Raw genomic sequence first — 23,485 nt, 5'->3', positions numbered from 1 at the left:
AGGATGGAATTGGGACTATTTTAACAACTGTAGGCTAGTCATGTTGTTAATATGCAGCTGCATGATTACCAGAAATATGAGTTACCTGCTAATGGACAGTTCTGATTACAACATTAAAAATCCCAACAATATAAAAACTCAGAAATTACCATTTCCCTCAGAGGATGCCAAGAAAGCCTCTTTCTCCCATAATCAAATCAATCAGATTTGATTTGTACCTTTCAATATGCCTGTTGAAATAATGCAAATAATTCTAGCTATCAAAAATTCCCTCTTACAAACACAATCAGACGTTAGTTGAAGCAGCTCTTCTACCTAAAATGGGGTCCTATTAGCATATTAGCACAAGAGAAACAAAACGATAGGAATAATTGTTCTCCTCTAGAAGTTAGGGATTAGTTACATCCATAGCATCTGTAAGTTAATGAGGTCTCATAGGTGAAGCTACATTATCCATTTCCCTATCTTTTGCAGAATCCAGCAAAGCTGCATCAGTTTCCTGAGGAAATGTTGTTTTCTGTTTAAGATGTTTTCTTGCATAGCAGAATATTAGCTTCATTCAACATGTTTACAGTTATAGTTCTAATTTGTGTTTGCGTATGTCATCTAGAGAATAGTGTCCCTCAGAGGGACGAAAAAAAGGCTACTGGAAGCTAAGATTCTTTTAAAGCTATTTTTATATGGTTGCCATTTCTTCCCCTTTTCCTTCATTGTTGTGAGAAACAGACAGAAACAGACAAAATTTTTTACATATTGATAGCCTGTCTGTATCTGTATGCTTCATTCCATGAGGTAGAGCTTGTATTTATCAGGAGCACTGCCACACGTGCGCAAAGCAAATTAAGCACAGTTGAGGCACATGATAATGAACATGGCACAGTTTTCACTATGATAAAAACATGACTTTGAGTCAAATGCAGATGCAATTGCTGCAAAGGAGGCATTCAAAAGGGGATTGTGCAGGGCTATGGCCCTTAAAAAATGGATTTTTAAAAAGTGTTAAGCTATGTGAAAATGCAAGTAAGGTAACAAGCAAAGATGTAAAAAGTGGGCAGGGGGAGGACTTGGCAATTCTTCTGCCCCCTCACAAAGTAATCATGAAGGAGGAAAAAGAACCAGGGAGAGAACGGAAGGTTGAGGTTCTCCTTCCTGCCCGTGTCCCGCCTCTCATGGGAAGGATCCAGCAGATCAGTACCCCCGTTACGCTCCATTCAGAAGCAGTTCCCAAAAGCTAGTGCAGCACCTCTCCTGTGCCAACTTTTCCATGAGTGAGCGCCATTGAAGATTTCCTTCTGAGTAAACATGTACACAGTATGTTTCCAGTGGATTCTCTTTGAGGCAAGAGTGGAAAGGAGATGTTTGAAGACATTCCAAGCTATCTGTCCTATTCATAGATTCACTTTAACCAGTTCCACAAAACTGCAAAAAGTCTGGTAGAACCCTTTCTCTTGCTGTGGCACTTCCCCACATCCCACCAAATCCACTCCTTCCCCGCAAAACAGTACAGCAACTTTAGTATACACTGGAATATACACCCCAAAAGGCAACAGTATGATATAAGAGGTCTGAAGACATCTGGGATGCAGTAGCAGAGGTTGCACATCAAGTGATATGATAGCGAGTCAAACATTACAATGCTGGTAAAAATCCCTGGTGTGCTCCCACCTTCCTGCCCTCACCCAAGTTCCTTCAAGATGACTTTCAGGATTCTGTTAGCTAACCTGAAATTGAAGTGGATCTAATTTTTTCAAGTAGACACTTGTCATGGGTGCCCAAAAAAACAAGGCATGGCTGATGCTATGGGCAGCCAATGGATATCGCCTGGGAAAAGACAGCTACAAAACCTGGCAAAGCAGTTGTATCTTCCACAGACATCCCTGCAAGCGGCTACTTCCTTGCCATTTCCCCAACACATGATCAAGTAGACCATGACCACTATTAGAGTAATAGTGGTAGAGCAATAGCTACTATTAGCAACATTTAATGTGACACTTAATATGTCTGAAGTTATTAGGTTGCTGAATATCTTCAGAGTATTTCCACAAGTTCCTATGCATAATTATTGGTGACTTTGACCTTTTTATTTAAATGATATTTTAATAATTGTTGATTTTATTTATTGGTTTTAATATTGGACCAGGATGTATCCAGATTTTATATGTATGTATTTATATGTGTATTTATTTATGATGTTGGAAGGCTTCCCGAGGCTTAGGCGAATGGGACGGCATACAAAAATTCCAAATAAATAAATACATAAATAAAATGTTTTCACCTGGCACTTAAAAGAATACAAAGCAGGTAGCAGGCACTCCTCTTTGGAGAGCTCATTGCACAAGTGGGGTGCCACAACCAAAAAGGCCCTCTTTCTGATAGCCACCCACCTCATTTCCTTTGGAAAGGGCTCTCAGAGAAAGATCCCTAAAGATAATCCCTAAAGACTAGATAGGTGTACATATAGGATGAGGCAATCCTTCAGATCACCTAGCCTCAAGCCCCTTTTCAAGCATGAGTAGAAAATCCATTCCAAAAGTGTATTTCGTTTCCTATGATAAAGGGCCATTCACAAAACACTTAAAATTGGTCTTTTAGTTAGTCCTTTCTACCAGTTAGCACAGTAGTAATTGTTTTTCAAATGAACAGTCAATTGTGTATGCTAACGTTTCTAACTTTCCCACTATAAGCAAGGTTGTATCTAACTGTGCTTTGAGCAGTGCCAAACCCTATTAATCATTCTGGAAGATAAATTCTACCAGTCCCAAAGAAAACAAATCTGCACAAATTCTGCATTGCCGGCTAACCATACGATTAATAGAACTGTAGAAGCACATAAATTAGAAATGAAAAAAGACTGTTAAGACTTCAGCTCCATGTAGATATATGGAGGTCTCTGGACTCTGGCACTGGTTGCAATGCAAACACTCTACGTTGAGGTAGCTTCATTAACTACAGTGGCAATATAGTGAAGTAAGTAGTTTGCAGCTTGTGGCAATTTGCTTGCTGTTCTTTAAGAGATTCTGAGACATTGCTGATCCTTGCAAGTCAAAATCTGGTCCTCAAAAGATTTTTCACCATTTCATTTATAAAGTGACAAGTTTTTTTGTAGCTACTCACTCAGGGATGAAACTCATTCAATTAAATAAAATCTGCTTGACAATGTGTATTCTAATACTTGTTCATAAGGAATCCTCTTTAACAGCCCTGAACTTAAACAGTGTTAGGTGTGTTTCAGCTCATTTATTTCACAGGGCCTAACACCTAAGTAGATGGCAAACTTTGTAGATGGCAAGCAAAATCAGTGTACTGATAACAATACTAAGTGCATACCTATCAACCGTTTAGACTACACAAAAACTGAATGGGCCCTTTGCTTGCTGTTCTTACACTATCACATTACTTTTTTATGAAAACCAGTAAAAGTGCCAGTAGGATATTCCCTTCTAGACAACGCACATTTCTCCATTACATCTTAGGTCAGTCATAGATGATGTTCAACCTCTCCTATCTCCTAGTAGGTCCAGGAAAACATCCTGTCTGGAGCCCCGCTGAATTCTTGCCAGTCAGTGTCATCAGTAACAGCCTAGATGTACCAGTGATCTGGCTTACATTCTTAAATCGAACACCTCAGAGCAAAAGCTTGTCAAATGAGCTTCCTACCAAATGTTTCATGTAGCAAAAGCAACAGCAGTAGCAAGAATGACCAGCTGTAAAGCAATTGGTAGGTCACAGAACATGGCTATTGTTCAGGGAAGCTTACAGGGTCTGTCTTTCAAGAAATGTATGGGAGAAAATGTATAGGGTACTTCTAGAAGATTCTAATTTGGAAATATTTGGCATGCTTTTCCAATATATCTAGGCAACTTTAAACATGTGGCAACTTTAATCTGTTCTAGTCATATAAGGAACCTCCCCCCCCCCCCCATGGCTGACAGGAACTGGCTGATTTTCTGGGATAGCATGAGGTTGTTTCAGAGTAGCTGCCCTTGTTGTTGTAATAGTCTGAAAGTCAGAATGACATGGCAAGATGTTTTACTAAGATATATTTCTTGCAGCTCTGTCACACTCCCAAATGAACCATTGTGGCCTAATTTATAAAGTCTATCCTACGAACACCCTAATATTCGCATAGGTCCCCTGTCACATTTGTCCACAGTGTTCTCCCACCGTAGCTGCTACATCTCAACAGCAGCCTCCTCCACCGTGGAATGTTAACGGCTTGGAACAATGTCCCTTGATCCTGAATTATAATGACTTCAGAATTTTGGTTCTTAAGGTCTTACTTCGCAAATGATTCTTTTTTGCTATGCTTCCCTTTGTCTTTTCTATATTACCTGTACTTCAGATAAAATATCTGTCACATTAGTTGCACATGAATACTTTGTCCATGAAGATCATGATCAAGAATAGTAGCTGGAAAACAGTGCTCAGAGCAACTGGAGATCCCCTCCCTTCACCCCCAGTACATTTCTTTCAAAATAATATGAATGTCTTCTATAGTATTTTAATTTGTAATTTTATCCCATGAACAATAACATACTATCAAATTGAAAAGTTTCCCTTTGGCTCCATTTTATCTTATGGTGCTGGACGGTTCAAACTCAATGTATTCAATGGGTTCAGGATGATTTGCAGCCAAGTCAAAACTTATTCAAATGTCCACTAACCAGCTACACCATACACAGGCACAGAGGGCACTGCACCCTTGCCCACCCCCATGGGTCATTGACTGAAGGAAATCCTTCATGGAGGCTCTCCATTCAAGCAAGTGGACACAGGTGATGGTCCTTTTCATATAGTCGCTCTGAACAAGTAGAGGGAAAGACGCACAACAGCAAAGCACGTGGAGCTGGAACCCTGGAATGCTCCCTCTTTTCACAAGTTTTTTATATCCAGTACAAGAATGCCTGGATATTCATATCATAATCTCCTTGCTAATGCCTAAAAGTCACAAGCATATCATATTGGATGTACAGGGTTTTTTTTAACAAATTATCTAACTGATCTTCTTTTAAAATATTGGTAAACATTAATGTTGATCCAATCTACCAAACTCAAGGAAATGGACACCAACCTAGTAATGCCTAGACACCAACCTAATAATCCACAATTGGTGGATTTAACTGGGTATACATATTATGCTTTTACAACAAAAGGGGAAGTGTATATCCAAACTTTCTATTCACTAGCTAATTATTTCCAGCCGTCCACTGCATGCCCTCCTGCTCAAGCCCCATTAGTTTGAAGCAGGGATGCAGTGAAACTTCAATATCCCAGCTCTGCCCTCTTTCCCACATGGCTCTCTGGTTTTACAGATGGGCTGCTCTGTCACCTTTCCCCTGGCCCAGGGACAAAATGCCATGCTGGCCATCAAAAAACCAGGTCTAGGTAGAAATTTCAGTATTATGGGAAGTAGAAGGAGGCTTCCGTCCATTTACTTTCAGCTGAGCTCATGCACTACCCGTGAAATGATTTCTTAGCACAAAAATGTTTAAGCTGGTAGGAAGCTACTGAAAATCAAAATGATTTTTAAAACGAAACAAACGTCTTCTGTAGGTTAGCTTGCTATATATTTTCTTCTGGAACTTCTGTGTGGAAATAATTTTAATTCTATAGTATTCTAGGAGAACAACTTGTAACAGACTGGTCCTGAAATGGTTTGCTGTAGCACATAGCATTTGTACTATGCCTAATTACATACAGCTTTGTTAATGCTGCATCACAAAACGGTTTTACCATGTTAATGTTATTGTAACTGTAACATCATAAATATGGGTTATATTGTATCTCAGCCAGCACAGTGTTTGGGAATTAAATCTAGTTTGGAACAAGAAAATGTATTGGCCTATGTAGAGTAACATTTACAGTATTTCTATACCGCTCCATATTTAAAGAGATTCCAAAGTGAACAATAACCGATGAAAAGAATAAAACACCATATTCAAATGTATATAGAATAAAACACCACCATAAAGTATGAGAGCTAGTATAGTTTAGTAGTTAGTGCTGAACAAGGGCTCAGCCATGAAGCTCACTGGGTGACTTTGGGCTAGTCACAGACTCTAAGCTTGACCTACCTCACAGGGTTGTTGTGAAGATACAATGGAAATGAGAACTATGCAATTTGCTTTCAGTTCCTTGCAAGAGGAAAAAAGTTGAGCTTTCACTTTCAATTGTGCACACAACATTTTCCTGGAAGTGCTTTTCTTAAATGCAGAAAAGGTTTAAGAAGCATTTTAGAGGTCTGGTAGGGAAATTACTAAAAACACAAATGATTTTCCAGCAAAAGAAATCTTGAGGTGTATGCAGGCATGCTCTGTATGCCTGGAAGGTCCATGCTCGGAAACTCTTATATGGAAATAACTTTATGGGATTCTAGGAGAGCAGTCTTTAATAGCCTGGTTCTAACAAGTGTTGCTTTAGTGTGCAGCATTTGTAACATGTCTAAGAACATACTGCCAGTTTTGTTAATGCAACACAATTGTATCATGTCATATAGAGAAGAAAAATAAAACTTTTGAATAGTTCAGCAGTGATTTATAAATAGATCCAGGAATGGTGAACAGCAAAAAATAAAAAGAATAAAACCAGTGAGAGACAGTGTAGTGTAGTAGTCACAGTGTTGTCCTAGGCTCAAGAAGACAAGTTCTGGTTCCCACTGAGTCATGAAGCTTCCTGGATGTCACTGTTTCTCAGCTTGACCTACCTCAGAGGGTAGGATGGAAAAGAGGAGACCTGTAATCTCTTTGAGTTCCCTGTGACAGGAAACAAGGATAGGATATGAAATAATAGTAGCAGTCGTAGTAGTCGTTGTAGTAAAAAATAATTCCAATAAAAACCATGAGTGGTCAGTCAAGGAAGGCTACTTGAAATGAAGATGTCTTCAGCAGGTGCTGAATATAACATAACGTTGCTCGCTTGAGCTCCAAAGTTGCTGAATTCCACGGAGACTGCAAGATATTACAATCTGGGGGAATCCTAACATGCCTCAGAGCCAAGTTTTCAGTTCAGGAAACTGTTCAGTGTTAAAATCCCATGGCTTTATATGTTTCAATTTTCATTCTCTCTTTTGGCCAGTAATAAGCTTAAGTCCTGTGGTGCCTGCTTTCTATTTAAATAGAAGACCATCCCTAAATAATGAAGTGAAATAACTCTCCCCCCCCCACACACACACACACTATTGCACTGTGCCTAGACAGGTTTCAAAGAAAACAGTGTGACGCAAATTCAAATTGTCTAAAGCTGCATAAATATATGTACCACCCAAAAGAGTGTGAGAAGAGCAGTGGCTTATGCACCACAACTGATCTTCTCTGCTTTCATGCCCTGCTTTGAACTTTGAGCAAGTCATGGGAATCTGACTTGGAGGAGCAAGATGTCAGTTTTCTCAGGAAGGGCAAACAATACTTTACTCTTAAATAGATGGTTCCTATAGTTTATGACTGAAAGAGAGCGATGAGAAGGAAGTTATAAACCCAGTATAACCGTACATAGAAATTACTGCTATTTCCTCATCTCTGTAGGTGTTCAGTTCCTCCAGTGCTTCAGTCAGATCGCTAATAATGCAAATCCAGTGTGTATGGAACCAGCTGGCTAATGCTGAATAATATTTCCATCCTGATACGTGTACACATCTGTGCTTAACATTGGGGCAAACCTGTCAAAATATTGTATATTGAAAATATACCATTACTTCATTTTTATCTTGTACACCATTCTGACAGCTTTTGCTAATGGAATGGTTTAAATAAACAAACAAAAAACCAAATGTACCAGACTCACAGATAGATACAGAAACATTTAGGGTTTAAATATAAGATCACAGGTTACTATAGAATCCCAGCAGTGACTGCATCAAGTATTTTATAAACAAGAGACTCTTCAGAAACATATATTTTCATATTTTAAAGGGGAGGAAGGCACTTAGCAATTAACCAGGCCTTGAATATAAATTATGGGTATGTCTGTTATGAGTAATTTAAACAATGTATTTTACACATTGTATCCCCATCATGCAAACTTTTTTGTTACCTCACAATGGCCTTATGCAGCTGTGCAAAAACAAATTATCTCAATATGCAAGAGCTGAGTGCAGCCAGGCCACCAAGTGCAGGGCTTGCTATCACACAATGATTATATTTGATGTCACAAATATAATGGAGAGCGTGGAGGCCTACTGGTCTACAATTGTACATGAAAAGGCCACACTTCCACAGGAATTTATTCTACAAGAAGCTGGTGTGTGTAGTGTAGTGGTTATACTGGAAATCAGATCTGTGCTCTAGTCCCCATACAGCCATGAAGCTATGTTTTCCTTTTTTTCCTTCTTTTTTCCTTTTACCTTTTTATTTACACAATCTGTTTATACTGTAGTTTATCTCACACTGTTATATTTTGTTTGGTGTTACTGCTAAGCCTCCAGACTGATCTGGTTGTGGTTGATCTGGGTTTGTTAGGTTTGTTGTGGGCATACTGTGGGCATACTGTGTTTTTTATCTGATGTATTATTTTTGTGATTTTTTTGGGAGGTGGGCTCTGGTTCTGTCAGCCAAGGGCTTTCCAGAGTGAGTGCCAGTTGGCAATGAGCATGCTTGCAAAATGTTACAGGGTGTGCCTTCATGCAAACCTCTGCTCCACCACATCAGATAATGCTTATATGTTGTACTTTAATATTAACTTAATAACTTACAATCATTTTTCTCTTTATTCTACAGTAATATAATAGCTTTTCTAACCATTTTTCATCTTTCAGCTGTAAAGCTAATGATTGCTTGAGGGTATACCATTTACATTGAATCTAAGGTACCATGGGATGTTACTAAATATTAAAGAGTTCAGGGACTAAAGCACAGCATCTGAATTTATAGCAAAGAATATACAGTCCAGCTAGTGTATATTATGGGGAGAAGAGAGCATTGACATTTTATAAGAACAAACCAAATTAGAAGAAATGTATGAATATAGTAAAAACCATATTAATCACAGCCTCTTGTGTGTATTTTATTTCTGAGCTCTGAAAACATTGCTGAACACTTTCCCCCCCTGGGGGGGGGGGAATATGGGGAAGTTTTCTGAAGTAGGTGTGGACATGTGTGTGTTGTATATATTTCAGTACAGTGTGGCATGATTATTGTTCCATGTGTCTCTTGCCTAAACCCCAGGAAATGGAATTTTGTTTCACCACACTGTCAGCTAATTTAGACTGAGTATAAATGACTAACACAAAGCCACACAGAGTTTCATTGTGGAACTGGAATGTATATCTGAAGCTCCCTGTCTCCACCCAATATTCTAGCCACTGTAACAGTGACATGTTTGATTTAAAAGTGTTTCTGTTCTTCTATGTGCTGGCCCACATGCATGCTCAAGCCATAGATTGCTGCTGGGCAACACTGCTCATAAATAGGACAACTGCTTTCAGTTGTTAAGTCAGGTCCCATTAATTTAAGTAGGTTTACAGCAAGTATAACTAAATCTGGAAGAAACCCAATCAAAACTTGCCAGTTTATGTGCACTAGCTCAGAAGGATGTACAGATGCACTTGTGTAAGCTAGAACATAGACGTAAAAAATGTAAAGCATGTTGATTTCAGTCAGTCTGTTCTAAATCTGATACCAGTACATATTTTTGTAAACATGATGTGTGACACTTGAATCTAACAGACTAGATAACTGAACCTAAATTGAATTATAAAACAATCTTTAAGAAAACAATTATAAAAATTCCAAAAATATAATAAAACTTGTATAAAGTCCCTTTTTGGGGAAAAGCCCTCTTTTGAAATTAATGTAAATGTATTCTGGAGTGGTTTGAAGCTAGTTCTGTCACATCATTTTACGTTTTTGAGTGGTAGAAAGGGTTATAGTCATCTGCAAATTAGTCTGAAATGCCCACAGCTAAATGAAGGAGCAAGAATACAAAGGAACATAACACCAAACTTTCATTTAGGGCTTTAATAGTACAATGCTATCCAAATATATTAAGAAGTATGGTCCATTCAGTTAAATGGGACCTATTTTTGGTATGTGGGTATAGAATTGCAACCTCAATCTTATGTAAATTAGCATGTTGATCAATTGGAAAATAGATAAAATTCAAATATTAGTTCATTCTCTGGAGAATGAATTACACTGCTACAAATCTGAGATGGGAAAATTTATGATGACAAAGAAAGTATTTATTTATTTATTTATTTAGAATATTTATATGCCGTCCTATCGCGAAAGCCTCAGGACGACTTACATAGATGAAATAACATAAAATATAACATGAATAAATTACAGACCCACACTGGCTTCAGTTAAAAACATATAAGAAACAATATTAAAACTTATTAAAATATTGCTGAAATAAAAAGGTCTTAACCTGGCACCGAAAGACAAATAATGATGGTGCCAGGCGGACCTCTCTGGGGACTGCATTCCATAGGTGGGGCGCCACCGCAGAGAAAGCCCACCTCCGGGTACCTTGCCTCCTAATATCTTTCACGGAGGGTTCCCGGAGGAGGATCTCTGCTGCCGATCTCAGGGGGCGGGATGGCAAATATGGAAGAAGACATTCCTTTAGGTATCCGGGTCCCAACCCATTAAGGGCTTTATAGATAATAACCAGCACCTTGAATTGAGCCCGGACTTCGATGGGAAGACAGTGAAGTTGACAGAGGACTGGGGTTATATGAGAATAATGCCCAGTCCCTGTCAGCAACCTGGCAGCTCTATTTTGCACCATTTGAAGTATCCAGACTATCTTCAAGGGCAGCCCCACATAGAGCACGTTGCAGAAATCCAACCGGGAAGTAACCAATGCATGTGTCACTGTCACTAGACAATCTTCCTCCAGGTAGGGACGCAGCCGATAGATTAGCCGAAGCTGAAGGAAAGCGCTCCTTGCCACTGCAGTCACTTGAGCTTCCAAGGACAGCTCCGGGTTAAGGAACACTCCCAAGCTGTGGACTCTGTCCTTGTTAAGCAAGCAAGCAAGCAAGCAAGCAAGCAAGCAAGCAAGCAGGATTATAGAACTAATATGAGTATTTCTTGTAACAAAGAATAAAGAACTGTCAGTACCATATAGCTTTATAACTTGCTCTTGAATGTGTATTTCCTTGTGCATTACTTTTCTGCTATATGATGGTTAAGAAAACTGCTTGAGAGATTATGACATATAACTATATAGTATAGTATCATTACATTATGCATTTGTTTCTTTAGTACAGGTAACTGGGACACCTTAAAGAGTCTCATGAATAGAAGCTGCTGTTTCTGGCCTTGCACAGGGCGGCTTGATTTTCCACTCTCTCCTGCTTACTCGCTCTTGAAATACATTTAACCTTAAAATAGGTAACTTCAGTCAAGAGTAATGGATATTTTACGTCAGGTCAATTTATGAAATGGATGCTGCAGATCTATCAGCCCTGCTTCTGCAAAAATAATTATTGTTATTAGTATGCATTCATGCATTCTCTTTCATTCCAAATAATTCAAAACTGTGGTGTATTCAGCAAGAGACCACTTTGCTCACCATTAGCATGCGATGCTTTCATTGGTAAAACACAGCAGTAGTATAGTGAGGGAAGAGAAAATGGAGATAATAGTTTCCAAGTGACACTATATGCTACACTTTAATGTGGTGGAAATCTGGCTGTGGAACAGTAATTCAATCTGTACACCGAAGCTATTAGCTCAACTCTCTCCCTTTAAGATTCAAAGCTGAAGCTAATGGTCAGCTGATTTCTAGGTTGCTTGTACAGGAAAGAGTGAATGTACCCTGCGTGCCGTCTTCTGGAAATGAAGCTGCCTTATGTTGAGCCAGACCATTGGTTGATTTAGCCCTGTATTCTCAGCTTTAGCCAACAGCAGGTTCCCAAAATTATCCCCAAGCCATAAACTGAAGGTGCCGGGACTTTTACAGTTGAATTAACAGATTCTTTCCCAGTGGGAGAATCTTGGGGTCCAGGTACTCACTTCTGAAGTCTCCAGAAGGGAGGAGATGCATGCATAGCCCTTCATCCACCAATGATAAACTGTGAGGAGAGTTTTATTCCTGTTTCTTGGTTCACTCCTGGGAGATGGATGCTAAGCATCTACATAGACAAGTCTCATATCCTTGTAAAGTAATGTTGTTTTACTTTTAAAGATGTAAACATTAAGATTGAAACCAGCATCAAAAATAAAGCTGAGGTCGATTTATGAAAGGCAACCTGTGATTTTTTGGCCACAAATGACTAGTTGGCCAGCTGTTCCATGTACATATGTAGTGCCATGTGTGAGAGACTTGGAAAATGCTTGTAGCAATAAAGCTGCAAGCTGTTCATCATGGGATAAAGAATGTTATTCTCTTAAGTATGAGTAATATTCAGGTCAGCCTGGTTCAGATGTATTGCTAAACAGCAGTTTACTGCTGGAAGAATGATCCTTCTTCCTAGCACATGAGGAGAGGAGCTTGAGAACTTCACCATTCAGTTATCAATAAATCAGTTTCCCATCATGTTCAGACTTGGGAGATTGACTTTATTCTAACTGTGTAAAGAAATGCAGAGAAAACTATGCTTTCAGTTATAATGGTTAACTAATGTTTAAGCTGAATAGACAAACCTGCCATGCTTTATCCTGATACAGGCACTGGTAACCTCAAAACTGGGTTATGGCCATGCTGTCTGTGAGGGGCTGCCCTCAAGGCTGCCCTGGAAGCTGCAGTTAGTTCAGAATGCAGCAGCTGGCCCCTTTCAGTATTCAGCTTACTTGTCAGAGGAATTGCATTGGCTACCTGTTCATCACTGGGCCAGGTTTAGGGTTTTAGTACTGGCATACAAAGCCCAGAAGCATTTGGGCCAATATACCTGAAAGAGAGCCTTCTCCTTTACTGACCTGCCCACCCACTCAGGTCAGCAGAGGACATTTTTTGGTGGTTCCACACAGATTCCACTAGTCTGGAGCCCACCAGGAGAAGAGCCTTGTGTGCTGTGGTGACCCTATTTCATACAGGCACTAACACGAACAGGTGATCAAGTGGATGGTAGGCCAGCAGCTCCAGGCACTCTTGGAGGAAACTGATTATCTAAACGTTTCAGTCGGGTTTTTGACCTGGCTTTGGGACAGAGACTAGCTTGGTTGCTCTGTGGGATGACTTTTCCCAGGAGAGAGACAGGAAAGTGACACCCTGTTGATTCCCCTGAAGCTTTCAGTGGCTTTCAGGACCATTGACCATGATATCCTTCTGAAATGGCTGGTTGGGTTGGGAGTGGGTGGCACCACTTTGCAGTGGTTCTGCTCCTACTCAGCCGACTGGTTGCAGATGGTAGTACTGAGGGACTGCACCATGGCAACTGCATCATGCAGTACTGCAGGGTGTGATACTGTTCCCCAATATTTTTCAACATCTGGGTGAGTCATCCGGAAGTGTGGGCTGAGGTGTCATCAGTGTACCAGCACTACCTCACTTTTTCATCTGACCCTCGTTAGACAGTGGACTGGCGCCTGAACTCAGTAATGGGCTGGATGAGGGCCAATAAATTGAAGCTGAAACCAAACAAGACAGAGGTCCTGTGGGTGGGCACTCCCAGACTCCAGCTAGGAAATTTTCAACCTACCCTGGATAAAGTTCATAGCTTAGGTGAACTTGGTGGCCAGGAGCACCTTCTTTCAGCTTCAGGTGATTTGTACTTAGATGAGCATAGCCTTGCCACAGTGATCCATGCACTGGTAACCTCTTGCCAGGACCACTGTAATGCACTCTATGTGGGGCAACCTTTGAAAATGTTCTGGACGTTACTACTAATACAGAACATGGTGACATGGCTGCTTACAAGGACTGGATGGTGAGAACATATTACACCAGTCATCCATCAGCTCCGTATTCCAGTCCGAGCCCAATTCAAAGTGTTGTCTTTGACATATAAAGTCCTAAACGGCTTGGAACCGGAATACCTGAGGGCGCACCTTTCTCCATATATTCCTACCCATCCACTTTGATCCTCTTCAGAAGTCCTCCTCTGAATGCCCTCTCCTATTGAAATCAAAGGGGAAAGGACTAGGAGGAGAGCAGCTTCAGCAGTGGCACCTAGACTCTGGAATTCACTCCCCAGGGATATACGCCTGGTGCTACTGTTCTTTCTTTTAAGACTCAGGTGAAAACTTTTTTATTTAAACATGCTTTTGGTTAAATTAATTTAATTTACACTTTTATATTTTACTACTGATTTCTTATTTAATAAATACTGCAGCATTTATAGTATTTGTCTTGATTATGGTTGATGTTACTGCAGCAGCCAATTTTTAACTTGACACATGCGGATCTTTCGTTAACAAGAGTGTATCTAGTCACATCAGACTGTTGATCTAGGACTTAATTTGTGCTGGGATGAAGCATTATATCCGATTTTAAAACCAGGGCTGTACCTCAGCGTATACAAATGTTATTTAGTATTTCTCATCACCACTTATATGCTGAAGGGTATTCCCAGAGCATTAAGGGTTTTTCTCGGGGCAGACAGCAAGATCTACACAGATCTTAACTTTCTTTTTCCCGTTCTGATGGGAAATACTAATAGTGTGGAGAACTTCTGATCATTTAATCAGTTTGATTATGAAGCCATTTGGTCAAGAGACAAAAGCATGAACAGAAACATCCCTATTTTGTTATGAACAACAACATTAACCTTTACCCCACTGTTTCCCTTTTAAATTATAAGAATCGGCAATGTCTTCCTGTAATGCTGTACCTCCCTGATCTGTTTAACTGACTTCTAATTATTGAATTATAGTTTATTAGGACCAAAACAACTGCTGCAGGAAGGGAGGGGAAATTCTATCCAGCAGCTGGTGAGTTTGTCCTGTTCCATTTTTCCACTTTCAAGATGAGATGGGGGTTTGGATAATATTTATAATTCTGATGAAGCACTTAGTGGATTTTTAATAACCCTTCAATGAGAAAAACCTGGCATATTCTGTAGCAGTATCACAGCTGTCAGCATTATTTTTTGCCAGACTGGGTGGTTTCCAAGGGCTAATTCAGGCCTACCCATCACCACAGTAATACAGTGTGTGGGTATATTGCATGCATATCATCTCCACCTGGGAGAATTAGAGAACAAGTTTGGGGCCAGAATCTAATTATATACTAGATGGGTACATTCAGAGTTAATATCTAAAAATGGCAGTCATGTGTGGCTCAAGGATATCTGTATGGGAAAAGAGAGAAAGACAACTTTGCCACTTTTCTGTTGTGAAGTATATTTGTTTTAGCTTTCTTGGTATTGTTCTGCTGCCTTATCTATAAGAGAGCAATTTTGTCAGAACGTGATTGAATTTTCCTTCTGGAATTTAAAGAACAACTTTCTTAAAAGAGGACTGGTGGTGACAGCATTATTTGTCTATAGGCACACAAAGTATTTAGGGTGAAGGCTGACAGTATATAAATATGCATAAAATTTGCACTTATGCATGCATAATATTATTAGGTTTAAGTTAAATTTCACAGAAGGCAAATTTAGGCAATACATTTCCCATCTAAATCAACCCCAGTATTTTTGTCAATTAATTCCTATCCTGTGTGCAATTAGAATACTTCTTAATTTAAAATGTGCAGTGGCTGTGAACAGGTATGAACTGTAGTTGTCCACTTCTACAAATTACACACTGGATTGATTCAAGGATATATGTGTGTGTGATTGGCTATGTCTGCAATGATTGTTTGAAAAGGTCTCCTGAATGTCCTAGAATCCACTGGTCTATACTGTACATTATTAAATAAGATTACATTACATTCCCCTTCCAGATTGAAATATCAGGTCAAACAAGCATTCCTTGAGTGCTTTATTCAGCACTGCAGGATTCATATTCACCATGAATCTGAGATCTGCAAGGACAATCCAATTGTGTGATTACATTTTCACTAAATTCCAAAAATGACTGCAAACATAGTTTAATTTTTACTAATGTATTTATTTATGGATTGGTTGGCAGAATAAGTAAATGCCTCCATTGTGTGTTCTCTCTTGTTAAGCCACCATCAGAATACGATTATATTTCTTCCAAATAATATAATATTGTTCTGTGCACAGAACAATAGCCTGGTAATACTGGATCTCAGCAAAGAAAGGCACAGAACTCTCTGTGGTGTAAGAAAACTTACAAATGCTTTTTACATGATACTGAAAAACTTCTGTCTTCCCCAAAGAAAGAATTGTCATTATGAACTGAACAATGAACTCAGCTGAACTGAACAATGAGCCTCATTTTAATGCATGTTTTCTTCATTGACTTCAAATGTAGGACTCCTTGGGAAATGATGATTTTGATCAAAAGGATAACTGCAACTAGTACATTTTAGGCATCTTTGTCCTAAGGACAAAGAACAAGGGCAATTCATGCATAACACGGGGTTTATGAGGATTACCCTTCCACAGATAGTCTTGCCTGCATAAGAATGCACTACATGAGGAAAGAATCCATATCCCACATGTGGCACTTGTGTGCTGCTGCACTAAAGGAAAGGGCAAAAGAATGATTCAGCTGTGCCTAACCCAGTATGAAGCCAGCATAAATATATGATTAAGATATATTATACCAACAGAACCTTGCTGCTCATCTTGATTTTTAGCTTTGCAGTTTGAAGCATCTGAGCAGATCAAAACTCAGATAGTCACCTTGATCCAGGAATACAAAATACAGTGTCAATAAAACTGTACTTTTTACTAGGACCTAAGAATCTTTATTTATTTATTTATTTATTTATTTATTTATTTATTTATTTATTTATTTATTAAAACATTTTTATGCCGCCCCATTCGCCAAAGCTTCGGGGCGGCTTACAACAATAAATAATAAATCTTCACAATGTAATGTGCAAACTTTTGAGGAATAGAATTTTATTCATGCCAGATAAGGCATGATTAGGTAATAAGTGATCAGGTGGCTTTACTGACTGCTAAAATAGGCACTGTTGGGGTACAAAATGCAACACTTATCTTGAATATTTTCTGATTGTGCCTAGTATAACAGATGCTGCTTTTCCCACCAACTACATAATTGGTCTGATGAATTCACTAGATAAATGTTGGAATGACAACATAGGAAAGTTAAAAAAGAACAAAGTTATTATAGCAGTGGCTATTAAAATTCCTGGAGCAGGAGATCAGAAGGTAAGCATGCTTTCCCACCTAAATTAGCCCTTTTGGATCTCTGGTAACAGATGCAGATCTGTACTTGGATATCAAGGGCATCCCATTGTGTGGCTCATGGAATGCAGGATATAACTGGTTATATCTCAAGCACTCCATTCCCTGCCTGAGACCCTAATTGCACCTGGCTCTAATTAGTAAACTTTGGTGTTCAGAGTGCAGGGAGCAATAAAGAGAATCCTGCAAATGTGAAATCTATCTACCCCTGTCCTAAAGGATATGGCTCTAAATATCTCCACTATTGTTCTGGATCATTGTAATCATCCACAACTATTACAAAATGTTTTTTATCACTATACTCTGTTAAATGTATTGATTTATTACTTTTCTATGCTGCTCATGAGTCAAAGCTCTATGAGAGAGAGAGAGAGAGAGAGAGAGAGAGAGAGAGAGAGAGAGCGCGCGCGCGCGCGAATGTGTGAATATTATATATTATAGGTCTATGCTAATAGCACAATATAGATGTGGGTGTTTGTTTAGAGATAAATAAAGACCAGCATTTTTCAGGTATAATGCTCAAACAGTGATTATTAAAAGATCTTGGTACAACCAGGGTGAATCTGAGTTAAAAGCTTAAATGGGGAGAAGGGAAGGCCTTGGTTCACCTGTAACTTTGGCTATGCAATTGTAATGTGTTCATAGGATAGCTACTACTTTATCAGCCTCAGTAGGAGAGTAACATTAGTGTGGGCTGGTGCTTATGCACAGCTGTTGTCATAGAATGTACACAGTACTTGACTAGAAGAACCATAACGCATACTAAACATGAACAATATGGCCTAGCTTTTGTTCTTCACACATCTGTGTCCCACATCTTTGAGGCATCCCACAAGCCTCCCCCGCTCATGTTTAATTTATCTGTCTCATACCTCTGTTTCTCACCTGATGTGCTGAACCTTCTTTCTCCTTGCTGTTGGAGAGACATGAGCAGTTTGCAAAGCAACAGACCTTTATAAGATAGTGGCCACATTTGGTTTGAAGAGGTTCAGGGCATTTCTCAGTGTTGCCCATTGGAAAGGGACTAGCTGTATGTCATTCATAATGTGTTCCAATCTGGAACAGAGCTGGCAGATTTTTAGTATTTGCTTTAAATACAGAGTTCTCTAATGCTGGCACTGAGGAATGGGATTTCCTCCATAAAACTGTTATAGAGAAAATATCCATGTGGTTTTAAGAAAGGTCTTAGTTCTATATGCTGTTCAAACAGAGGAAGGAAAAAACTCCTATTTTTTTTCTTCGCATCTTTGCTGTCATGCTAACTCCAGAGAAAGTTCTTCTTACAGACAGAGAATTCCTTTTAAATTCATGCCTTGTTTAAGAAATGGGAGTACTGCAGAAATAAAATATGTAATAGTAGCTGAAAATTTACATTAAGTCTATAAGATTCCTGTTTGTTGTTTCCATGGTAAGGGCATTATTAGAATTCATTTCTACATTTCTCCCTTTGCCTTTTTCCCTAAATTCAGCCAATGCATATACAAGCCTTCTTATGACTTTTCAGTTGGTATTTGTTATTTCTGAAAATGCTAATCCAACCCGGGGCTAGAGTAATGATGGAACTTTCTCTTAAAACATAAGCGCGTAAATTAAAGCAAACAGATGTTCAGACATTCCATCTGTGCATCCTGAAACTCACACGAGGCACATGCATACTTGCTGCCCATCTGTTAAGGTGGATTGTTCTCCATTCAGTTCTCTGTCTCAGGTGGCGGACCATTTGGGATGAGGTTGGCAGCCTATTCATCAGTAAGACTGCCATTTTTATAGGGATTTCTCCCACTTACTGTGCACTGAGCTATGCAGTATCAAAATATGTTTGATTATACTTGGAAGTTCCTTGAATTCTCAATATATAAAAACTTGAGTCCTTTCAAGACTCGTTGCAGTGTATGCCTTTAAAACCAGGGAGATAATTTTTTAAAAGGGCAATCTTACATTTTAAGGATGATCTTTCCACCATTTCTTTTCATTTCTTAGGGCTTAAGCATCTAAGTGAGGGAAAGAACTGCGGCACCTGGGCGAACACTGAGCAAATGTGTGTTATGTCCCTAGTTAAGGAGATTATGTGGGCATCTAAAGTGAAGTTGGATGCAAATCTAGTCAGATCATACTGATTTAAAAGAGTGGATTCCCTTGACGACATGATTTAATTTTGTACTCACATTAACAGTCAGAAAGTGTGCTTAGTGCCAGTACTGTGTCTGGATTGTCAAGCCAAACCTAACAGTGTATGACATTATTTCCACCACTATTTCTGCTTCATCCCTTGCTGCCACCCCCACCCCTGCCACCGCCTAACACAAAGGTAGACTCCTACTAACCCCTGGAGACTTGGGCTCAGCAAACACTTACCCAAATGCACCAGCCTGTGTTTGCCACTGGAAAGTGCTTTTGCATACTGCAATTCACGCGCAAGAAGTATTGTTTGTGGACTTCTTTCCTCCAAGTGGTTTCCAATTACAACAAGCCTGAGTATATCACCACTTACTTTCCTGGTGGTAGGAATGGAATTGGACCAGTAACCATGGAAGGAAATTCAAAAATGCTTCTTCCATCCCATCAAGGGGACCTCAGCCAGTCTGCAGTTTTGCTTTGTGATGAAGCCAGACCTGTTTATCACTGGATGAATGCGAGTTACATGTATTTATACCATTGTACTGCTTGTAGAATCATAAGTTTTTCAGATGAATGAAAAATCTTCCTTTCTACTGTAGGCATTGCAAAGCCTGACTGTGCACTTTGTGTCAATTTTAACACAATAATTTCTTATTGCCTTTTTCAATTATTGCATTTCCTTTGAGCAGGTCAAAATTTAGACCTTCTAAGAGAGAGAGAAAATCCATTTTGATATTTAAATTTTATAGCTCAGGGTATGAGGAGAAAAGAGCACAGAAGTTATATATTTGATATTAGTATTGTTTCACTTTGGGTGAAAATGTCCCCCACCCCTCAAAAAAATTATCCGTATATATTTGGTTGGGGAGCATAATCCCACAGAAAAAAAAGTCAAAGCTTCTAAGAATAAAAATCTACTTCTGTTGATGGATTTTTTTTTCTGTATTTGCTGAGGAATAATAATGAAACCCTATAAGCTCAACTGAGGCTTACAGTAGCCCAAGCTTTGTTGCTTTTGTTGGTTTTGATGATGATGATAAATAGAAAATTGATATGAATTGAAATAATTATTGTTTATCATAGCATACAAATATGGTCTATTGTCTTCAAAATCTGGTTTCATTTTCATCATTTTTGGTCTTCTTCATTCAGACACTTTGTACAAAAAGGAAGGCTAGGCAAGGAATCCTGAATGATGAGTAATACTCAAAGGTATCATGTTGTTTCTGCTTCTGCTGCTGTCATGTGCTCTGTGTGGTTCTACCTTGGAATACTGTTTGAAAACTTCAGCTGTCCCAGAGTGCTACAGCAAGTATGTGACTTCCTTGTTGTAACCACTTTGCTATTTCCAGTCCTGGTTATGAATCGAAAATCCCTACACAATTTGGGACCAAGCTATCTGAAAGACTGCAGATACGAGCTCCTCCAGGTGCCGAGATCTTTTCTCAGCCCCACCCTGACTGGAGACTCGTTTGGTGGGAACACAACAAAGGGTATTTCAGTGTTTGCTCCCAAGTGCTAAAACAGTGTGCCAAAGGAGGCCAGCTAGGTTGACCTTCCATTGGCAGGCAAAGACAACTTTATTCAAGAAGGTCTCCAGCATATAAGGCCCAGGGGTTCTAATTGCTTATTTTGTTTGACTGTGTGTTCTAAAATGTGTTTTCAATTTGTTATTGTTATTAGACTGTGTGTTTTTAAAGTGTTTTCAATTTGTTATTCCTTTTTTTCTATACCACTGAATAGTCAAAGTCCTTTGGGTAGTTTACAACAGTATATAAAATACACTATAAAATGCAGATAACAAAGAAAGCAGAGGTAGAGTCCCAATTCTGATCAACATGTCGAGGTAGATTGCAGCTGGGAGAGATGCTCTGTGGTCCCAAACCATGAAGGGGTTTATAGGGTAAAACTAGCCCTTTGAATTGAGCTCAGAAGCACATAGGCAGCCAATACAATTGGCCCAGAATTGGTCTCATATGTTTGGACTTTGTGGTTCCTGTTATCAATCTGGCTGCCACTTTTTGCCTTAATGGCAGTCTTCTAGACAGTCCATACAGAATGTATTGCAGTAATCTAGTTTAGAGATTACCAGAGCACAGTTTACAGAAATCAGGCAGTCCTTGTCCAGATAGAGACATAGTTGGGCTCCAGCCTTCTGCAGAGTGGAAGACACTCTGTGCTGCTGAAAACACCTGAGTCTCAAGTGACAACTTTGGATCAAGAAGCACCCCGTACTACAAGCCTTCAAGAGTAGCTTATCCCCATCCAGAACAGCTTGAATTCCCTCCACTCATCAAGGACCACACACTAACAGCTCTCAGTCTTGTCTTTACTGCGCTTTCATTTGTTAGGCTCATCTAATCCATTGTCACAGCCAGGCACCAGTTTAGCACATCCGCCTGATAGGGAAGAAGAGAGACCTAGAGCACTATGTCATTGGCATACTGATGAAAAGGCACTCCAGAACTCTGGATGACTCACTCGGTGGTTTCATGTAGACATTAAATAGTGTGGAGGACCATCCCCGAGGAACCCAGTGTCAGAGAGTCCATGGGACCAAGCTTTCCTTAAAAACAACAGTGGTTATTATTATTATTTTATTAAATCTTGTATTTTATATGTCAGCCACCTTGAACACCCTTTTGAGGAGAAAGATGGGTTATGCATTAAACAAAGAGCCTTAGGAACAACACTTTTTGCAACATTCCCTTAGTGCAGGAGGGAATGGAAGAGTGTGTGTACTTGGGAGAAACTGGGATGCTCACATGTAAGCATGTAAGAGTGCAACAGAAAGAAGGGAGGGGATTCTAAACCAGGGCTCTCTGTTACAGTTGACTTGAAGCATTTGCTGTTCTAAAAGATATTTCATGTTCATTCTGAAAGTTTAAGTCAAACAGCTGATACTTTCATTTGTAATTTGGTTTTGATGCTGCTCCTAAGAACAGACTGTGTTGTCTGCTTTCTCTGGAATGCCATGATCAGCATCTTTAAAAATGGCAATGGTTAAAAAATATGGATAGGAAATATATTAGAGGGTCAAGAAATGGCTCTAGGTTATTTGTTTTGTATTGTATTTGAGGCAATGGACAAATCTGAAAAAAGTCAGAGTTCAGATAGATATGCCTGTAGGAAAAAAGATTGTGATGTTCTCTTTAATTGAATTGTTTTTACTTCCTACAGGCAGATCCCCTCTGTTTAATGTTTTTCTTTACAAGTCACAGTGTAGCCTTCCAGAGGGGCAGACGCAGAGTCCCTCTCAACTAGCCTTGAGCCTGGGAATTGGAAATGGGGAGGAGGGAAAGAGACAGCAGGAAAAAAAATACAGCTCCAGGTTTTTAATCATGTCATAATTATAAGCCAATTATGTTAGTTCTTTTTAAAAGGAGGAGAATAGAATATAAGGGCCAAACAATCCTGTGCCATAGCACATGTTATGGTTACCTCCTTTACAGCAGAGCTTTGGGGCAAAGAAAAAAGTACATGCATTCATATATTTCCAACATTTAGACGTGTCTGAAAGGACCTGAAAGAATGGCTTATTTGGAGCACTGCAACAATAGATTCTGACAGAGGTTCAGAGAGAAGGGGGAATTGCACACAGGAAAGCAGCAGTTTGTAATGGCTCCTTCCTTAGGGTGGTGTATCATTCATACATCCTATTGCCGCACTAGAAATTCTTCCCCTTGAAAGCACCATAACTGGAAACGAGTCATTCAAAATAGTTAAAGGTATGTTTTCTGTTACATAATCAAACTCGTTCTTTTTTTTACTGCAGATCACAGCTGCTGGTGGACGTCTGAAATTTACCGTTTCATATGACCTCCCAGGGGAGGAAGATGCTCCGCAAGCAATGCTTCAATCTGATGTCATCATAGAGGTAGGCTATGAGACCTGTGTGGATTCATGCAGTGACAGGTAAATGATCAGCAGCACCTCAGCAGACTTTGTTACCTAAACCAAAGCTAAATATGGGGCCTTCCCAGAAATCTTACAGTGCAATTTAAACTTCAATAGCAGGGAAGACAAGCAGTGAAAAAGAAGGAAAGGGAGGAACAAGAATAGCATGATAGATACATGCAAATAAAGCAACATATTCTTAGAATTAATTTTGGTTTCAGTTGATAACTGGAGAGTTAACAAACCAAATATCATAGAATATTGTCTGTACAGGTAAGCACACTTACTTTCAATAGGACA

At 39.3% G+C, this 23,485-nt stretch overlaps 1 protein-coding gene across 10 annotated transcripts in view; it reads left to right on the top strand.

The window, feature by feature from the left end:
• Positions 1-23,485, top strand: part of LAMA2 (laminin subunit alpha 2) — a 475,192-nt gene that overhangs the window by 224,233 nt on the left and 227,474 nt on the right. For all 10 annotated transcript variants that reach the window (XR_006414199.1, XM_044424782.1, XM_044424799.1 and 7 more), the window contains exon 13: positions 23,064-23,165. Coding sequence is in view for 9 of the 10 variants with exons in the window: in XM_044424782.1 (XP_044280717.1) it covers positions 23,064-23,165 (102 nt within the window). In the remaining variant the exon portion in view is untranslated. The remainder of the gene's footprint in view (positions 1-23,063; positions 23,166-23,485) is intronic.

The sequence above is a fragment of the Varanus komodoensis genome, unplaced genomic scaffold (assembly GCF_004798865.1).
Source record: "Varanus komodoensis strain SLA01 unplaced genomic scaffold, ASM479886v1 scaffold1, whole genome shotgun sequence".
In the NCBI taxonomy this organism is placed as follows: Eukaryota; Metazoa; Chordata; class Lepidosauria; order Squamata; family Varanidae; genus Varanus; species Varanus komodoensis.
The sequence above is the reverse complement of the archived record's forward strand: the minus strand, read 5'-3'. Positions and strand labels throughout refer to the sequence as shown.